Source organism: Dromiciops gliroides, chromosome 1, assembly GCF_019393635.1.
Source record: "Dromiciops gliroides isolate mDroGli1 chromosome 1, mDroGli1.pri, whole genome shotgun sequence".
NCBI classification, from domain to species: Eukaryota; Metazoa; Chordata; class Mammalia; order Microbiotheria; family Microbiotheriidae; genus Dromiciops; species Dromiciops gliroides.
The window spans coordinates 161611685-161632801 of record NC_057861.1 but is presented as its reverse complement, the minus strand read 5'-3'; the positions used below and the strand labels follow the sequence as shown (position 1 = coordinate 161632801).

Here is a 21117-nt window from a genome sequence, read left to right as displayed (position 1 = left end):
TGCCAAAGATAGTACCTTGAACATGGAAAGTGTTTTATAAATTTTTTTCTTGAGATGAGTAGTATTCTCTCTCTCTCTCTCTCTTTTTGTTCTCTTATCCAGTACAATTCTATTTCTACTCCTTTTGGTCTTTCCCTGAATACTTTCTACCATGCTTTTCACTTTAAGTTTATGGATTTTCATGCAGGTTTTCTGTTCTTGCTTCTTCCCCTTTTACAGATAATCTCAGAGGACTATTCCCTTCCTCTATCCCTCCACATCCAATAAATTGCCAAATATATGTTTTCTATTCAATCCATCAAGTAATTATTTTGTTATTCAGTGTTACCCTAGTTCTTTTCCTAACCAATCTGTTCCTTTTGAATGAAGTGGATTTTTCCATTGTTGCACTCCAGACATGTTGTTTGTCCTGTTAGAGTTTGGTGACATCTGTGAGCTCATATTTACTGACTCAAGTTAAGATTCCTAGTTCACTTTCTCTGTTACCCATAATTGGTGCTTTGATGTATGGGCCACTGAGACCATAAATGTAATTTTTTAAAAACCAGCCTTCCTGGTCATTATATTTATAGTCAGTGCTTGGCACACAGTAGATTCATAATAAATGTTTACTTATTGATATCGTACCTGCTTAAAAGAAAAAGGATATGTAAAAAGAAGGGGAGAAAGAAGCATCATATATTAAGAGAAAATGCTCATATGAAGAACTCAGGAACTAGGGCAGAGAGAGCACAATAGAGAGATTATGGGAGAAGATCAAGGAGGAAAAAATGTCCAAAGAAATTGGTATGTGGGGGCAGCTAGGTGGTGCAGTGGATAAAGCAACTGTGTGATTCTCGGCAAGTCACTTAACCCTCATTGCCCCACAAAAAAAGGGGGGGTGGGATAGGACTCATGCTCAGAGTGGATAAGGCAGTGATAACTGAAGATAAAGCGAAGATAGAGCTAGTTAATTCTTACTTTCCTTCTGCAATATACTACCACTTTTGTATGTGGATACTTTCTTTTCTTAAGGGCCAAAAAAAAAAAAAAACCATTTGTGAGAGGAATACAAATCAAAGTAACTTGAGAAACAGCCCCTCAGATTTGAATGTTTCAAGAGAGACAGGATTTGAGTGAAAGCATGCTCCTTAAGTCACAAGTACTGATGATGAAAGGCAGGAATGGCTTGCAAGGCATTGGTATCTATCACCTCATTTACATATGGCTGTTTTCAGGCTTTTGAAGGATCTATTTCAGAAACTAAATCAAAAGAACTATTCGGGGACCATGAGAAAACTATAAGTACATTTTTGTACTTAAGAGTTTGTGTTTTGGTTGCAAGAGAAAATGAGATGCTAGAGATCAGGAGGAAGAGGAGAAGGCACAGCTGTGGCTGGAAGGGGAAAGCTAACTATGGAGACTGAAGCAGAGAGATGCTCCTTGCTATTTGGGTGGGGAAAATGGATCAGAGAAGAGTAGCTGCTTCAGGCTTAAGCCTGGAAGGCTCTCAGGTTGCTCTAGTAGCTATTTTGTTTGTAGGGGAACTGTATAGTTGGCTGAGAACTTGTTGGAGAAAGCAGAATCCTGCAGAGTGAAGTGTTGGTTTGTCTTGACTGCGTTTGAGAACTGACTGGGGATAGGCAAGCCTTGCTGCTGATCTAGGAGCTACTTTGATTGGATTAGAGCCCTGTAACTCCTGGGAGCTCATCAAAGAAGCAGAATCCTGCTGGCGGGGCTTGTCTGTATTGCCCAGAGAGTAGATCTGAAACTTTGCAGTTCTCTACAATTTCAGGGAACTGTTTGTCATTGAGTGTATAATTTTTTTTTTTAATGTATAATTTTTTTTTTTAATGGGGCAATGGGGTTAAGTGACTTGCCCAGGGTCACACAGCTAGTAAGTGTCAAGTGTCTGAGGCCAGATTTGAACTCAGGAACTCCTGAATCCAGGGCCGGTGCTTTATCCACTGCGCCACCTAGCCGCCCCAACTGTTTGTTATTGAAATAGCTGAACAATCTCCAGCAGCCCAAGAGTAGCAAAAAAGTCACTTTGTCCAGCAGGGGAGCAGAGAAAAAGAGCTGGTGACATTTGGGACAGATTTGAACATAAAAGAGACCGTCATTATCCAGGTCTACAGTCCAGAGTCATGAATGCTGATAAAAGTTAGAATATATGATCAGTATGTAGAGATTGTGATTTTCTTCGAAGCATGATTGGGAAACTCTAGGAGATGACAATGTTTTAGTCTAATACATACAATCTAATTAGAGTTGATTTAATAATAATCCTGTAGTCAGCTCTGTTTACACATTGTGAATTTATTTGAAGACAAGCAGCAAGGCAGGGAACGGGAATGGGAAAGGTCAGCTCTTTAGCCCTGGCTTAGCATTTTTTCAGAACTTGACATGCACCAAATGGAATGTCATCTGATTGTCTGAGGAAGTACTTATAGGATAACAGGATCTTAGATGTAGATAGAGCTAGAAGTGACTTTCTAGGCCAACCCCTGGATTTTAGAGATGAAGTCTAGGGAGGTTGAAAGACTTGTTCAAAGTCAAGGAGACAATAAATATAAAAAAAGAGATTTGAATCCTGATTCTCTACACCCCCTCCCCCCCAGCCCCTAGCCAGGGGACTTTACTATATTACTCTGCCTCCTACTGGAAATGATTTATAAATGTGTGTGTGTGTGTGTAATATACTACATACATATATGTATATATAGTATTTACTAATCTTTGCCCATTTTGTATTTCTCTAGTAAATAGCATGTAAGCTCTGTTAGCACAGAGACAGGTTTGTTTGTCCTTTAATCTCCAATACTTAGAGCAGTCCCTAGGACTTGTTGTTGTGTTGTTTTCAGTCATGAAACCCCCATTTGGGGGTTTCTTGGCAGAGATACTGGAGTGGTTTACCATTTCTTTCTTTCTCTAGCTCATTTTATAGGTGAGAAAACTGAGGCAAAAAGGGTTAAGTGACTGGTCCAGGGTCCCAACAGCTAGTTAAGCTTCTGAGGTCAGATTTGAATCTGAGGCCAGGCCTGGTGTTCTTTTCTCTGTCCCTCCTGGCTGCCTGGGACTTAGTGGGTGCTTAATAAATGTTTGTTGAATTACATTTTACAGAGAGGACATTTTGTTGCTCTCCCCCATGTCAGGCAAAAGATGGTATGCTAAAAACAGTTGTGTGGGCTGACTCTCATGATGTTACATGTTGAAACTATGACTATGTTGGTAAATTCAGTTTTCTGACTTAAAAATGGTATTCAAACTTGGCAGTGTAATCATCTTTTTAAAAAGTATAGGGGTAGCTAGGTGGCACAGTGGATAAAACACTGGCCCTGGATTCAGGAGGACCTGAGTTCAAATCTGGCCTCAGATACTTACCAGCGGGGTGACCCTGGGTAAGTCACTTAACCCTCATTGCCCTGCAAAAAAAAAAAATAGTATATATACTGTGTTAGGGAAATTCTTGTTTTATTCCATCAATTAAAAAGATTTGAAAAAATTTTGAAAAAGGAAAAAAACCCAAAAACTTGATAGCAGAGAGAAATGTCTTGATTTCAAAGATGCCGGTCAACTTGTACATTTCTCTCGAGCTTTGGCTGGATGACCCCACTGCTGTTTTTGTGCTGAGGGGGACCCTGCTTGAAACTGTGGGGTCCATGCATAATTTCTGCATGTGTTGATGAGTCTGTCTCTGGGCTGTTTCAAGAGCTTTAAAAAAGGGTTTAATCTCACAGCTTTTGAAGAAGAGGACTCCAGAGCCAAGATTTGGACCCTGGACTGAACAAACAGGAATGGGGAAGTGTGAGGAAGAAACATTTACACAGAATCACAGAATCATAGAATTTCAGAGTTGGCAGGGACCTCAGCACTCAGCAGCCATCTAGGTCAAGTTAATACACAGTACACCCAACAGCTGCTCTTCTGGCCTGTTTGAAGACCCCCGTGAGGGGCAATGTGTTCCACTCCTAACCCCGATCTGGGGGGTCCCTTCCCCTTTTGGCTGACTTCAGTTGTTCAGTTGTTCTCTGCTAAGTTGCCTAAATGTTCTCTTTGCAACTTCTACCCACTGTTCCCAGTCTTGTTGGGGGGTGGAGGGACAAGCAAAAGAAGTCTAACCCCTTTTTAGCACAGCAGCTTTTTGAGTACTTGAAGACAGCTTTCATAGTCCCCTTGAGCCTTCTCTTCAGGCTGCAATTCCTCTTTCTTTCTTTTTTTTTTGTGTGTGTTTTTTTGTTTTTTGTTTTTTGGCAGGGCAATGAGGGTTAAGTGACTTGTCCAGGGTCATACAGCTAGTTAAGTGTCAAGTGTCTGAGGCTGGATTTGAACTCAGGTCCTCCTGAATCCAAGGCCAGTGCTTTATCCACTGCGCCACCTAGCTGCCCACTGCACTTCCTCTTTCATTGGTCTTTCATAGGGGAATAAAGTAATTAGGGTGCTTCCAGTTATCAACTTTGCAGTATCAATGCATATAAGAGTTAAACTTGTGAACCAATAGTTCTTTGAGAATGCAGTGCTGGGTTTTAACCCAGTCTCAGACTATTACTAGCTGTGTGCTTGTGGGTGACTCACTGTACTTATTAGAGCCTCAGTTTTTTCGCCTGCAAAATGGGCATGATTATGCTTTGAGCGACTTACCTCACTGGTGGTGAAGAAGTACATTGCAGACTTTAAAATGCTATAGAAATGTGGTGTTGTTCAGTTGTGTCTGATTCTTCATGACCCCATGAATCATACTGTCCATAGGGTTTTCTTGGCACAGATAACTGGAGTGGTTTGACATTTCCTTCTCTAGTAGAATTAGGCAAACAGGTTAAGTGACTTACCAAGGGTCACACAGCTAATAAGTCTGAGGCTGGATTTGAACTCAGGTCTTCCTGACTCCAGGACCAGCATTCTATCCACTTAGCTATCTAGCTGCCTCATAGAAATGTGTACTACTAGTTTATTTTTTTATATGTTGTATTTAGGCTGAATTATATCAACATATGTGAATAGGTTACCACTGGTAATTGAGAGGATACAAAGTATGGATTTTTTTAAAATCCAAAAGTACATTTTATTTCATATGTTTTTAAAGTAGATTTGAAATCTGCAGACCTATTAAAATCCAAAATATTAGGTAAAATTAAATGAATCCTATTACACAGCATCACAAAAATCTAGAGTTGTAAGAGACCTTTGGGATACTCCAGACCAGGGCTTTTTGTGTCATGGACTCCTTTGACAGTCCAGCAAAGCCTGTGGAACTCTTCTCAAAATCATAGTTTTAAATGAATAGCATAAATACATGGGACTACAGAGGAAACCAATAATACAGAATTATGATTATTAAAACTTTTCATGGACCCCAGGTTAACCCCTGTAGCCAGTCCAATCCCTTCATTTTATAGATGAGAAGGTTGAAGACAGGAGAGGTTGAATTCCTTGCTCATGGTCATATAGCTTTGTTTTGTGCTCTCTTGCTTTGTTGGGGCTCATCTTTGCTGAGATCACACCCATTTAGTAGGGTGAGCTCCTAGAAAATAAGGGCATAATATTTAATGATCAATCTCCAATGATATGTATGTGTTGGAAAGCCCAATTAACCATGTGATTTTACTGTTGTGTGAATACACAGTTGTCTTTGCTCTGGCAAAGTTACTAATTACAGTTACTAATGGTCATGGTGAGAGGTCAGCGTGATGGCAATTCCAGCAGCTGGTGGCATCTGGATTTAAAAGAAAGATGTGGAGACAGTTACAAAAGTGAAAGTAGCATTTGAATTTTAACCCTTTCAAATAATTTTTGCCTTTTATCATTGATATGGGGTGGGGACATATCGAGGAATTAAAAGGACTAAAGCTTAAACTGGTCAACTGGCTATTAGGATAGACATACCTAAGAAGTTAGGGGAGATTATATTCTATAGAAGGAAAGTTAGGCATGGCCACCACCTGAGCTAGGAGACAGAGGTAACTCCAGAGGTCAGGACTGTCATTCTAAAAGAAAACCCCTCCCTGACTCTCAGGAATATTTCCCCACCCTCAAAGGGAACTTTCCATTGTTAGGTAGTGACCCCATCCATCCTCCATAAAAGCTTTGGCCTCCTTTCCAGTGGAGGAGGAAGATATCTCAGAGAATTCTAAGATATCTCCTCTCCTCTAGTCGAAGTCTGATTTTCCTCTTGGTCACTTTCTCTAAGTGCCCAAATAAAAGACCATTTTATTCTAATTGGATTGTGTGTGAGAGTTGTAATTCTTTACAGAGGAATATCTAAGGACCTTCACCACTGATTTTCCTCTGACACCATCTTACACCAAAATCCCTTGGTCTTATTGGTACCATAACATTGCTTTGGTCTTTGAGTGATTGCAATCCAGGGTGGGGAAGAGCATGATGGCAACTCACATTCTTGCCTCCTTTTTTTGTGGGGTGCTCATTTGTTCTGGGCCTCAACAGAAGGTTCCTTCTTCACTTGAGCAGCCTCTTGATTTCCATGAGGGTGAAGTTCTCTTTATCTTTCTGTAGGCTGTCAGGATTTGGCGGGAATGAGGCCCTAAGCACCATGCTGGTCTAGGGTACAATAGTCAGTATTGAGTAGCAACAAGTGATTTTACAGCAATCCTTTTAGGATGCTCAGACTGGAGAGTTTCTATTTCTACTACTGCACTAACAGAACTATAGAATATAGAAGAAACCACATCCCCATGTGGACTTGCTCAGGCATGTCCAGAGAACTAATTGCCTGACAGGTTCCTTCTCTCCCTTCCACGTAGTACTGGTTTGTTTTTTGGGGGGCTAGGCAATGAGGGTTAAGTGACTTGCCCAGGGTCACACAGCTAGTGTCAAGGCCGGATTTGAACTTGGGTCCTCCTGAATCCAGGATTAGTGCTTTATCCAGACATGGTACTGTTTTGTTGTTAGTTTTTGGTGGTTTTTTTTTTTGGTGAGGTAATTGGGGTTAAGTGACTTGCCTAGCGTCACACAGCTAGTAATTGTTAAGCGTCTGAGGCTGGATTTGAACTCAGGTCCTCCTGAATCCAGAGCCGGTGCTCTATCCACTGCGCCACCTAGCTGCCCCTTGTTGTTAGTTTTTAACTAAGGTTCCTCTCATTAAAAGGTAATTACCTGGGGGCGGCTAGGTGGCGCAGTGGATAGAGCACCGGCCCTGGAGTCAGGAGTACCTGAGTTCAAATCCGGCCTCAGACACTTAACACTTACTAGCTGTGTGACTCTGGGCAAGTCACTTAACCCCAATTGCCTCACTTAAAAAAAAAAAAAAAGGTAATTACCTGGTTTTAACTTTTGGAATATCGTCTTGTCAGTTGGTTGCATTTTGGCACAGCCTCTAATTTACAAATGCCACCTGAGGACTTGGCCTCTTCCTAAAGTCAGTCAAGCATTTAATCAGTTTCATCCTTGGAAGCTTTTGTAAAAGCAGAGATAGTTCTTTAAGTTGCTTTTTTTTTTTTTTAGAACCAGATATATCCCGAGTATTTCAGTTTGTGAAGTTTTTAAGAGAGCTGAGTTCATATGAGTATTTCTTCTATCCTGTCTTGAACTTTAAAACATGTTGTCAGAAATTGTAAATGTACTTTGTCTTCTTTCTTTTCTTTTCTTTCCCCCTCTTTTTGACTACAGATGCAAGAGACGCAGAGCAGCTGAGCAAGAATAAGGTTACACACATTCTCTCTATCCATGATAGTGCCAGGCCTATGCTTGAGGTAAGCCCAGCACAGCCTTGTTCTGTGTTCGTCAGTATGTCCGTATCTGCCTATGTGTATGTGTCTACATATAGAGCATATTTTTTGGGGGTGGGGCAGTGACGGTTAAGTGACTTGCCCAGTGTCACACAGCTAGTAAGTATCAAGTGTCTGAGGTCACATTTGAACTCGGGTGCTCCTGAATCCAGGGCTGGTGCTTTATCCCCTCTGCCACTTAGCTGCCCCCAAATTTAAGGGGCAAGTGATTTGCTTTGGGAAAGAGTTCATTTCAAGACTCCTTTATTTTTATTTTATTTTATTTTTTTGATGGGGCAATGAGGATTAAGTGATTTGCCTAGGGTCACACAGCTAGTGTGTCTGAGGCTGGATTTGAACTCAGGTACTCCTGAATCCAGGGCTGGTGCTTTATCCACTGCTTTATCTACTGTACCACCTAGCTGCCCTTAGAGCATATTTTAAAGCCTTTAACTTTAATCATTATCAGTAATGATGGTGAAAAGTTAACATTTCTATAGCATTAAATGTGTAAATCAAAGTTAATCAGTTACACAACTCATTGCCACAGATTCCTGTCCTCTGGCAGTGAAATCATGAGCAGTGTTAATTTTGCCCATTGTTCATCCTTATTTATCTTCATCAGTGCTTTTGGTACCAAATGAAGTAAGGTTCATAGTGTTTCCCTGGTGGGGCAGCCCTGTTCTCATTGACTCAGTGGCAAGGGAGAGAAACTTGGCTCTCTGCATTTTCCTCTGAATTTAAAGCACACTTAAAAACCATTTTCATTGTCTCTTCCAAAGCCAGCTCCTGTGCCTAGTGCTCAGAAGAGCTTAGGCCCTTCATTTCCTGATCTTCCCCACTTAGACTCAATTAGCCATGGTTGGCATTTAGGAAAAAGGCAATTAAAGGTGAGTTGGAACTTGTTACTTTCTTGGGGCTCTGTAGCAGAAGAGGCCAGGACAGAAGCTGTTATTGTATTTCAAGTGTATCAGGGTAAACAGGGTGTGTCTCCTTGTTGATGTACACTAATTCCAAAAACATTTTCAAGTTTAAGCTGATGGACGGTTTGAACTGTTGGTCCGGAGTAAAATCTATTTCTGTGAATGAGCGTTGACCATCTCACTTACAGATAATAGCCACAAAACCATTTTTTTTTTTGAAAGAGGTGTGTGTGTTTTTCTTTTTTTAGGGTGGGGTGGCTGAAGGGTGGGGGACCGGGAAAGCTTGCTTTGAAAGAATTCTGCTTTAGCCTGTTTTTATTGAAATTCAGATGTGGCAGTAGTGTCAATTCACCTGTTTTCTTTAGGTACCACATCTGTCAGAGTTTCAATAAGCATGACAGAGGTCCTGAAGTTTACCTGAGTACAGGGTAATCAAGGAGTTTTTAGTTCTCTGTATATTCAGTCGTTTTCAGTCTTGTCAGGCTCTTTGTGACTCCACTTGGGGTTTTCTTGGCAAAGATACTTGCCATTTGCTTCTTTGGCTCATCTTACAGATCAGGAAACTGAGGCAGATGGGGTTAAGTGACTTGCTCAGGGTCACATAGCTAGTAAGTGTCTGAGGCTGGATTTCAACACAGGTCCTCCTGATAACAAGCTTTTGGTGCCCTATTCCCTGTGCCACCTAAGCTGTTCTTGTATAGCCAGGGACTTAATATGTTAAATATTAGGTCACAGTAGATAGAGCAATGAACTTGGACTTAAAAAGACCTGAGTTCAGATCTAGCTTTGGGCACTAGTTGTGTGACCTGGGTAAGTCACTTTCTGCCTGTTTCAATTTCTTTATCTATAAAATGGGGTTGATAATAGCACCTATCCCCCAGGGTTGTTGTGAGGGTCAACTGATATAATATTTTTAACATTCTTTGCCAACATTTAAGCACTCCATAAATAGCTATGTTAACAAAGAAATTGTATGGCGCACTAGGTTTTTAGATGGATTAGAATTTAAATGATTCTTTTCCCTATTAGATATAGAATCAGGCTCTCATTTCTGCTACTTGGTTTATGAACTAGGGCAAATCGCTTTTCATTCTCTGTAAAGGGTTGGTCTAGGTCAGTGGAAAGGGGAATGAAGCCATTAAACCATACACAGACTGACTTAGAAAGTCACATATTAACATTATCTGTGTTCTGTTATATTTTTGTTTATTTTGTTAAATGTCTCCCTGTTACCAAATCTGATTCCGGAGGCACTGGGACAGGCCTCTGGGACCAACCACTGGTTTGACACCTTTGGTCTAGGTGACCTCTAAAGTTCCTTCAGTCTCTAAATTGATGAACCTGCTTCTTCCTGCATCACACAGCTTTGCTTTGAATTCAGGTACTATAATGGCAGTACCATTCCTAGCCTCACTGAGAACATTCCAGCGCTGTCCCACAATTCCTTTGTCAAGAATGCTGCTGCTTTAAAAAAAAATAGTTTAAACTTTACTGATAGGCAATAGGAATCCATCAGAGGTTTTGGACAAGAAGAAACACTGATGTTATTAAAGGTATTTACTCTGGGGGCATTGTGAAGAATGAGCTGAAGGTAGGAAGAGAATGAAGGTAGAAAAGACCTATTAGAGGTTATGAGAGCATTCCAGATGGGTGATAGTGTCATCCTTGTAATTCCCTCTGATGATGGTGGCAATGAAGATCTCATTTGCTAAGAATACTTCCATCATCAGAAGAGTAGCCAAGATATACCAGAGTTAGAATCTGTTTAGTGCAGCTTCAGTGAGTGTCCTTCAGATTCACAGAATGAGGTATGGGGTTGTCTTCATTTGATAATTGTCAGGAAGATCCCAAATGTAACAATTGGAATGACTCCACCTGCTGGAGACATACTGCAGGACACACCGCCATGAGGGGAAGGCGTCTGAGGGCAAGACATGCGGCCCTTTGGCATCAGGAAGTGATGTTGCTTGTAGAAGGAAGAGGGGGCGAGACTGGCACTCTTGCTCTCTGCTCTTTTTCGCCAGGACTCTGGTTGAGAATAAAACTAGGAATGTGCTCTCCCTTTAATAGACAGATGAATGTAGGCCTTTCTCTCTCTCTTTACCAAATTCTTATTTTCCTTAATAAATGCTTAAAAGTCTAACGCTTGCTAAAGCTTATAATTTATTGGCGACCACTCATTAGATATTTTAGACAGACTAGCTGGAATTTTAGCCCCTTACACAAAGAATAACCATTCTCTACAATCCTTAAAGAACGGGGCGGCTAGGTGGCGCAGTGGATAAAGCACCGGCCCTGGATTCAGGAGTTCCTGAGTTCAAATCCGGCCTCAGACACTTGACACTTACTAGCTGTGTGACCCTGGGCAAGTCACTTAACCCCATTGCCCCGTAAAAACAAAAACAAAAACAAAAAAATCCTTAAAGAAGCCAGATCAAAGTTTGGTCTGTAACTATGCAGATATTAAATTCTGCTTGGACCCTCAGACACAGAATCATGGAATCTTAGTGCCGCAGAAAGAATCGTCTGGTATAATGGGGAAAGGGCCAGATTTGGAGTCATGAGATGTGGTTAGGAGACCAGGCTCTCTCATTTACTAGTTGTATGACCTTGGACAAGTAACTTTACCTCTTGGAGTCTCAACATTCTCATGTGCAAAATGGGTGATAGTAATACTTGTACTACCTACTGAAATTGTGTGAAGAAAGCCATTTTGTAAATCTTAAAGCATTATATAAATTGGAGCTATTGTTATAGTCTCACCCTCTTTAAAAAAAATAGTTGAGGAATCTAAGGCCACAATAGCTGATTAATGGAATTACTAGGATTAGAATTCAGATCAGAAAACCATGGGCAGACTATTTTTTCCCTATCCTACATATATTTTTCTCCTCATTAATATCATGGACATAAAGATGATATCTGAAAAAAAAGATGATATCTGCCTTTTAAAAAACAAAACAAAAAACAACCCGAATCTCCTCTTTTTAAAGAGATGTTCTGGAGTTTTGGTTGTTGTTAATTCTCCCCCCCCCCCACCCATTTGAATAGTCTTACACAATCCTGGCATCCTGGATGAGCACTATTATTATTAAACTTTTAAAAAATAGCAGTATTTACCAAGGGTTCTCTAAGGATTTTGTATTCTGGTACAGCATAGGACACTTAGTTTTATTTTAGAAGTAGGCAAGCCAGGGTTCCACCCAGTTAACCTGAAAAGAAGTCATATGGTAGACTACTGGAGTAGAGTTCCATTGGCTCTGGAGTTGACAAGCAGTGCCCAGTCCTGTACCCAGCGCTAGCACTGGAGTCCCCTAGAATCTCTTTCTGACCAATTGTCCATTCCTCTGACTGTCTCTGGTTGGTGAGAGTTCCTGAAAACCACCGCTATTGCTATTGTCATTGCCCCTTCTTCCAGGGTCCACGGCTGTTCTCAGGGCCTGCTCCAGCCCTTGTGTCATAGGTCTTTCCTTCTGATCTCCTAAATTGTCTTGGGCTGGAAAAATGTCTTACCTTGACTTTTTGTTGATTAAAATGCTTCAGAATGTGATTTGATTCGTTATTTTAAGGCTGTTTGGAAGGGAATGTTGGGAGAGTTTGGCTTGAAATGCCCCCTCTATTTAGTCATCTTGCCTCCACCTCAAGACTATTGGAGTAGAGTTCTTGAGAGTTTCCTTGACTCTAGTTCTTTGCATAGCTCATTGAACCATAGAGTTGATTCTCCAAACCACTTTTCTGGCTTAGGTTTCAAGCTTAGTTGCAAAGGCCATGGTCCAGGAGCAGAGAGGATTTGAAAGATATACTTAGACCCAACAGGGACATGATACATATATGGCCTTTTTCAAGATCATGGAGTGTGGGACTAGAGATCCTTGTTTTTGTAGGGTTTGGGAACGAACGTCTTTGTGAACCTTGGTAGAGATGAGTCATGTAGGGAGCAACTTGAGAACATAGACTTTCCTTGGGGATTTGATAGCCTTCACTGAAGGAAATGTAGTACACAGAGTACCAACCAGTCTGCTCACTTGGCCTGGAGGATAGCTGGATCAGAGAGGGAAAGAGAGAAAAGTAGAACCATCTTCCCCACAGTAGGCACTTCATAAATGTCTCTTAAAAATAATTGAAGTGTTCTCAGAATCTTCTGACTAATATAGTGCTGTATCTTCATGATTCTTTTGGATCTGGGCCAACCAAGAGATCACAGCCCATCTGGGCACCATTCATTCAGCAGATATTTGAGTACTTATAACATGTTAAGTAATGCCTTGTTGCTGAAGAGGCAAAGAAGAGGCAAGCAGGTTCAGGCAAGAGATTGTGAGGCCTTGAAGTAGGGCTATAGCAGCTCTGCCTTAATAGAATAATCTATTTGGGTGGATTTAATAGGCATAAATAAGTGATATATGTGCAGGTAGGCTAAAGCAAGTGGAGCCTAAGGGGTAACAATAAGTCTTTCTTGCACTTTATTGATATTTTGCTTGTTTTAAAATGGGAATTTGTCAACACATGCTCTATAGAATGGCAGACTGTCCAGTTTCACTTTTATTCCTGTCCTGTTTTATATGTTACCAAAATGACATTTTTCAATTTGTTGAAACAATTCCTAAGCCTATCCTTAACAATGAGTGTTAAATAATAATACTGTGACATGCCCTGGGCAGTAGGGATAGACCTAGAGATACCCTAGGGATGAGGGATGTCTGAATATCCCTGGTGTTCTAAAAAGCTTTCCTCTTAACTGACATGCATTGATTGAGTCCTTATTTAACTGTGCCCAGAATTGGTAGGTGCTGTAGGGGATGCCGGAGGATACATCACCAGTCCTCTACCTTTACCATGCTTATAACCTTAAAGAGATTAGAACTGATTCTTGCTGGTTTCCATCATCAGGATCATTATTCTTCTCAAAAGCCTGAGGCAAAAATTAACCTGGACATATAGAATGGTTTGGAACCTCATCACTTTTTGGGCAGGCTTTCATAGCCTCTTCAATGGACCAAGAAAAGATTTGTTAACTTCTTTGAACATGGACTTAGTTAACCATATGTTGTGAGTAGAATCAGACCCAGTATTATAAAAGGGAAGGATATTGTAAATAGTGCTTTTCCAGATGAGTCTATCTTTAGGCAACATGACATAGTCACTTAGCCTCCCTTGACATTAGCTTCCTTAGGGGTAAAAATGAGAGGCCTGGATTCGACCACCCTGATAATCTTTTCTCTCTCTAAATCCATAATCCTGTGATCCTATCTACCTACAATTGTAGGGTGAAATGGAGTGGGAAAATTGGAGAACATTGGCTTATTTTAGTGAACTGAGCTAAAGCAAATGATGAATTAATAACAAAGTCCTCTCAGAGAGTTCTGCACATCATTTCCATCACTGGGGCCACCCAAGATTGTCTAACACTCTATCTAGTGGGGAGCTAAATCACATACTTGAAAAAGTCATATGGGAAAATGATATTATAGAATTAGAAGTGACTTGGAGATCATCTCGGCCAGGGATTTTGAACTTTTTTCTTTTTAAGTCATATGTCCCTCTGGCAATCTGGTGTAGCCTGTGGATCCTTTCTTAGGATAATGTTTTTCAGTGAATAAAACACAATACATAGGATTACAAAGGAAATCAATTATTGAAATATAATTATCAAAATATTATATGTATATGAATATTTGAAAAAGTTCATGCACTCCAAGTTAAGAACTCTTGATCTAGTCCAGTCCTCTCATTTTATAGTTGGGAAAATTTTAGTCCTGGAGAGATAGAAAGACTTGTCCAGCTTCGTAGTTAGTGTTTTCCCTGGATCCCAGTGGATCCCCACTCTGCTGTGTGTCCTCTGGCCCCATTGTTATTTCGGGTATCTAATGTATTCTGATTTCAATAAGAGGATTTGTTCTGCATGGTTCAACTACTAAAAAAATTTAAATAATCATTCCTCCAAATATACTTTGTTGGGTGTGCCTCCTTCATACAACATTAGAGTGAATTTGTGTAACCTAGTTACTAAGAGGTGAGCCATTCTGAACATTTGGATTTGGAATTCAAACAAACAAACAGTGTTTTGATTACTTTATTTCCAATATCAAGAAGATTTTCCTTTTCTAAGCTCAAGGGAAGAAGATACTGAGTTGTTTTTCAGTCGTGTCCAACTCTTTGTGACCCCATTTGGTGTTTTCTTGGCAGAGATGCTAGAGTGGTTAGCCATTTCCTTCTCCAGCTCATTTTACAGATGAGAAAACTGAGTTGAAGTGACTTGCCCAGGGTCACACAGCTAGTAAGTGACTGAGGCCAAATTTGAACTTAGATTAAAATGAGTCTGCCTGACTCCAGGCTGAGCACTCTATCTACTAGCTTCCCCAAGGAGATAGAATGAGACAAAGTTATTCTGTTGGATCAGTTTTCAGTCATATATAGGACATACATTTGGGTATAAGCTCCTAGTTTCTCTGACATAAAATCACAAAGGGCTATTTCAGAACCGAGGCCTGGCTGGGGAAGAAGCAACCTAGGTTGTTTTTTTTTCTTTTTCTTTTTTGACTTTGAAATTTTTTTATTGTTGTTTTTTGTCAGGAAAGCATTCCCCAGGTCACCCTTGAATGCATTGCTTAGGGAATTGTTCTTTGGAGTGTAAAACTTTTGTGGTGAATAAATATTTGTCAAATTTGAGTCATTCAGAGACTGATGGATGGGTTGGGAGGAGGAATAGGGAGCCTTTTCCTTGAGGGATGATGGGGGAGGCTTCATGGAAGAAGTGGCAAATGAATTTGCCTTTGGAAGAAAGGTGAGACGACCCAAGATGGGGGTAGAGTCCTGTAGAATCCGTTCTTGTCATGGGGAACAGCATAAGATCCAGAGACAGAGGAGAACAGGACAAGAATGGCAGTCAGAGGCTACAACATAGAGGATATGAAGGGGCTCGATGTAAGAGAGGGCTGAAAAGACAGTTCGGTGCCCCATCTTGGCGAGCCTTGGATGCCAGGATTGGGAATTTATACCGATAAGCAGTGGGGAAGCACTGAATGTTTTTCAGTAGAGAAATGATGTGATGGCCGCAGCCCATCAGGATAACTCACAGACTACTTGGAAGGCAATATTTTAGTTTCAAGACTAATTCCAGTCCCTGTGCTATGGAGTTGGTTAGCACTGATATTCCTGATTTTGAACGTGCTAAGATGGTATTTGTCTTATCGTAGAGTGAACAGGTGTGAGCACTGGTTGTCACTGGTTTGGGGAATAGTCATTCCTTTTTTTACCAAAGTAGGTGCTTTTCTGAGTCAAAACCCCACTGTTGTACATGTGGAGTATCATCTGTTGTTTGTTGGTGTAGAAGAAATAATATTGGGTCCCTGCCAGTAAAGGGTTATCACCACCCCGTCCATATGTCTTTCTAATGTAAATTTTTCAGAGTACGTTTCATTTTTCATTCTTGTCTCTTACCAGAGCACCTGCAGGAAGCTGAGTTATTTATTTTTGACATAATTTTTAAAAAAGTATCTTATTCCCTGCACAGTTCTCAGATAAGTCATTAGAATGTTAATTTCCATACTATGGGTTTTCTCGAATCCATAGATAACATACCCCTACGCAAACCAAACCAATGTCCTGGGTGTATACCAGATTTTGTGACACTCTGACGACATACCAATTTTGTAGCAGGAAGAATTGAGCTTAAATAAAAAATGAGTTGATTGTGACAGTGTCTGTTCTTAAACATACCAAAAATACTTTTTTTTCCCTCACTTGGCCAAAGAAGTAAACTTGTTAAGATGCAGGAATCATAGGCTTATATAGGGAGAGATGGAAGAGTCTTCAGAAGCCAGCTAGTCCAGCATCTTGGTTTTACAGATAAGAAAATAGGACAAGAGAGAGTAGGTGCCTTGCTCAAGGCCACACAGGTAGTGTCCAAGACATGATTTAAACCCATTTCTTCTTATTGTAAAACTAGTGTTCTTGCCAGAATTTACCAGGATTTAAAGACTTTAGGGAATCTCCCCCCCACCCCTCTTTAATCTGGCCACTGATAGGCCTGGAGGTACAGTGAAAAGAACAATTGATTCTGAGCAATCTGAAGACCAGAGTTCAAATCCCATCTCAGAGCCTTACTACCTTTGTAACCTTGGATAAGGAATTTAATCTCTCTGTACCTCAGTTTCCTTATCTGTAAAATGAACTCTTAAAAATGGCACCCTTCCCTGTGTCTTTATATATGCTCAGGTTTTCTTTATCCTTAAAAAAATTACCTCCTTTGACTTCTATGACACTCTTCTCTTGCACCTTAATTTTGTCTGTTCCTTAAACATTCAGTGACACCCCCTACCACCACAAGATGCTGTTTTTGGCCCCTTTTCCTCTCTATACTGTCTCTCTCTTGGTGAGCTCATCCACTCCAGTGGCTTCCATTATCACCCCTATGCAAATGACTTCTAAGTCTGACTCTTCAGCCCAGACCTCTCCCTCGAGCTCCACTTCATATGGTATCACTGTTCTTCTAGGCACTAAAGCTGGAAACTTCAGAGTAATTTAAGACTCTTCTCTCTCCCTCCTCATTCCTCATAGCCAGTCAGTTCAGTTCAATGAACATTGATTCAATGCCTACTGTGTATAAGGTGCTCTATTAGGAATTGGGGAATACTTTGTAGTATCTTTCACATCCATCCATCCATCCATCTAACCATTCATCCTTATTTACTACAACCACCCTCTTGAAGGCCTTGGACTATTGTATAACCTTTTCTGTGCTCTTGCCTTGTCTTCTCTCTGTAGTCCATCTCTCACACTGCTGTTCAAGTAATCTTGCTAATGCAGTTACTGATCACATTATAACTCCTTTCCACGATCTTCATTGGCTCTCAATTGCCTTCCAAATAAACTAGTATTCAATGTCTCTCACAACCTAATTCCAGTCCTCTGATGTTATTTCCCTTTGAATATTGTATTCTAGAAAGTTAGACTTGTAGTGTCCCATTCTGTTCCACCTCTTAGGTCATACCCTTGTTGTTCAGTGTGTCCTTGTGCTTGGCACGAGCTCTTCGTCTTTCCCTATAGCCATTGATCAATTTCTTCACTTCTTTCAAGGCTATTCAGATGTCATGTCCACGAAGTTCTCCCTGATTCCTTCCAATAGAGACAGATAACTCTTCTTCCTTTGAAATTTCTAATTAGCTTTTCTGAACTTTTTCCTTTTTGCCCAACAAATTCTGCACTGTATCATAACAGTCATTTAATCAGTGTTTGTTGAATCAAGGTGGTCTTGAGTAGGAATTCTCAACCTGGGATCTGCTAACTTAAAAAAAAAGTTTTTGATAACTCAATAAAATTGAATTCCTTTGTATTATATTTTATGCATTTAAGAACATTATTCTGAGAAGGGGTCCATAGATCTTATCATACTACCAGAGGGGTTCGTGACACAAAAACTGTAGGGACTCAAGGAAGAGGAACAGAACCTTCCTTCCCCTCTCTCAGGAGACTGTAGGCGAGAATCACAGAAGAGGCACCATTGTAGGAAGTAGCCCCCTTAATAATATAACAGCTCCATCCAAGCATTGAATCCCCAACAAGGGGACTCCAGGAGAAATTGTTGAAGCACGGTGTTGATGAACTGTTCATACAGAAGAAAAGTGTTCCAAAGGAGGTCTTGACAGTTCAGATTTTCAGAACCATTAAGGCAAAAGTGGAGGGTTTGCGTTGTATGGCTCTGCAAGATGTCTGTGGCTTTTTCCATTGTGTGGCTTGGGAAGGCTCACTGTCCTCAAAAAAGCCTTCCTTTATAGCCAGAACTCTGTTGCATCTCCAGTGCCATCTCTGCCCCAAAGACCAAAGCAGCTTTGATGTGTGTAGGTCTATTTATTTGAAGCCAGCTGAGATTCAAATAGAAATGACTCAAATGGAAATGTTGACTGCAGGTATCGGAAACTGTCTAGTCGTTGCTGTTTCTTGAATTAAGTTCTATCTGAGTGTCTTGTATTCAGGGAGTCAAGTGCATGGAAAGGTTTCCTGTTTCTGGCTACCTAAGATATTGAAGAGTAACCTCCCATTGAAATGGAGCACCCCAGTGCCTTCAGAGAGCTAGAAGAGGCCTTGACCATGGCTCAGGTTCTCAGGCTATTCCAGGAGGCCAACCCCTTTCTTCAGAAGTCAGTTCTTTAAATCGCTAATGAAAGAATCAAAGTTAGGGTCCTTTCTGTATTGTTTTAGAGATCCCTTGGTCCTCAGACCTTTCCCTCCCGTGTTTATATATCTTCCCATATCTCTTCATGTAGCTGCTAAAGGCTCTCTCTTGTTGATACTATTCCCTTGGCCCTGCTAACTCTAATGTGCTCAAAAGACAAAGTAGGATTGGGTGGCAGGATAGAAGGAGAGAGTGAATAGGGTAATGGAGCCTTAGCCCCTGTCGAGGCACTAGGTAGCAATGCCTATGGTTCGAACAGCCTTTAACTCCCACATACCCCCACCCCCCAAAATATTGTCAGGTGGTATAGTGCATATTCAGAATTGGTTGTGTAGGCACTTTAGTGTTTTAGCTTTACGCTTAGTTTAAGGATCTGAATCTTGACAGTTTGGCCCATAGACAATCTAATGCATCCTCTGGGCAGTAAAGATGGTCTTGTAAATATTGTGGCAGATTATATATCTTGATCCCTGGAAGGGCAGGTTTTCCATTGTCCATCAGCATTGAGCTCATGCCCACTCAAAAGTACTGCTTTAGATACATTGAAAAATGGAATGATTATGAGAGACTAAAGCTCGGGGAATTAGTCTGATAAGATTCCATGGAGAAGGTTCATCAGTCTTAAACAGAGTTCTAAAGATGAGGAACATTATTAATTGGGTAGAGACAAGCATAGAGGTGTGTGTGGCAGTGAGGCATTCTCTGTGTGGGGAACTGATGTGTTTCTTGATTTGGGGTGGAAAGGATGAAGCATAAAATGTGATCAGGTAGATCTGCCAGAACTATTTGGAGGAGAGGGAGGGAATAAGCACTTATTAAGCTCCTGCTATTTGCCAGGCTAAGCATTTGACAAATATTACCTCATTTGGAGAGCACCCCTTTGCTGAAGTGGGTTAGTCTAAGTACTTAATGCCATTCATATGGAAAATTAAAATAAGCTCGATGCACTCCCCTTCCAGATGTGGGGTTGGGGCAAGATGCCATTTAGGTTAAGAAGCAATGAATGTTTGAGGGCAGACCTGAGAGCCTACAATGAAGGGCTTTAATGTGATAGGAATTGTCATCAGTGAGGGTCCATTGGTCAAAAATATCTAAGGGATTAAATTTCCTGGCCACTTACAGGAAGAAAAATGTTTCAGACTTAGGCTGGCTTTATTGAGGACTGGTTTGTCTGATGAATCTGACTTTCCTAATTGCTCTTAATTCTTGTTCCTGATAGGTGGGATCATATGGTATTTCCCCATATCTGGAAGGGGAGAGAGTTGAGCTTGCTTTAATTTTTTTTTAAAATCTTATTATTTTTTTTTCTAGTTACATGTGAAGATAGTTTTTTTTTTAACATTTGTTTTTGTAACATGTTGCGTTCCAAATTTTTCTCCCTCCCTCCTCCCCAAGACAGAAAGCAATTTGATATAGATTATATTTGTACAATTGTATTAAACATATTTCTGCATTAGTCGTGTTGTAAAAGAAGAATCAGAACAAAAAGGAAAAACCTCAAAAAAAGAGTAGAAATAGTGTGGTTCAATCTGCATTCAGATTCCACAGTTCATTTTTTTGGATATGGAGAGCATTTTCCACCATGAGTCCTTTGGAATTGTCTTGGATCATTGTATTGCTGAGAGGAGCTAAGCCAATCACAGTTGATCCATTGCACAATGTTCCTGTTTCCTGTTTCTGCTCACTTCACTCAGTATCAGTCCACTTAAGTCTTTCCAGGATTTTTTGAAATCTACCTGCTCATCATTTCTTATAGCACAATAGTTTTCCATTACCTTCATATACCACAACTTGTTCAGCCTTTCCCCAATGACGGGCATCCCCTCGATTTCAATTCTTTGCCACCCCAAAAAGAGCTGCTAGAAATATTTTTGTACAGGTGGGTCCTTTTCCCTTTTATATGACCTCTTTGGGATATAGACCTAGTAGTGGTATTACTGCATCAAAGGCTATGCACAGCCCCATAGCCCTTTTTGCATAGTTCCAAATTGCTCTGCAAAATGGCTGGATCTGTTCACAACTTCACCAGCAATGCATTTGTGTTCCAATTTTCCACAGCTTCTCCTTTATTATTTTCCTTTTTTGACATATTAGCCTTTCTGATAGGTGGGAGGTGGTACCTCAGAGTTGTTTTAATTTGTTGTTTTAATTTTCTGTATGAATGGTATAAGTACTTACAATGACTCATTTTCTTCTTAGTTTTACTTCTTTCCCTGTATGGTGGTATGAGGGAGACCTGTGTTAGAAAAAGAAATTCTCTCTACCCTTTCAGTTACCACCACAGCAGGAGCAAATGTTGTGTCTGCATTTGTCAGCAGAC

At 40.6% G+C, this 21117-nt stretch overlaps 1 protein-coding gene across 1 annotated transcript in view; it reads left to right on the top strand.

The window, feature by feature from the left end:
- DUSP22 (dual specificity phosphatase 22) overlaps window positions 1–21117 on the top strand; it is an 81306-nt gene that overhangs the window by 22191 nt on the left and 37998 nt on the right. The window contains exon 3 of the mRNA XM_043978203.1: window positions 7606–7688. Within this exon, the coding sequence (XP_043834138.1) occupies window positions 7606–7688 (83 nt within the window). The remainder of the gene's footprint in view (window positions 1–7605; window positions 7689–21117) is intronic.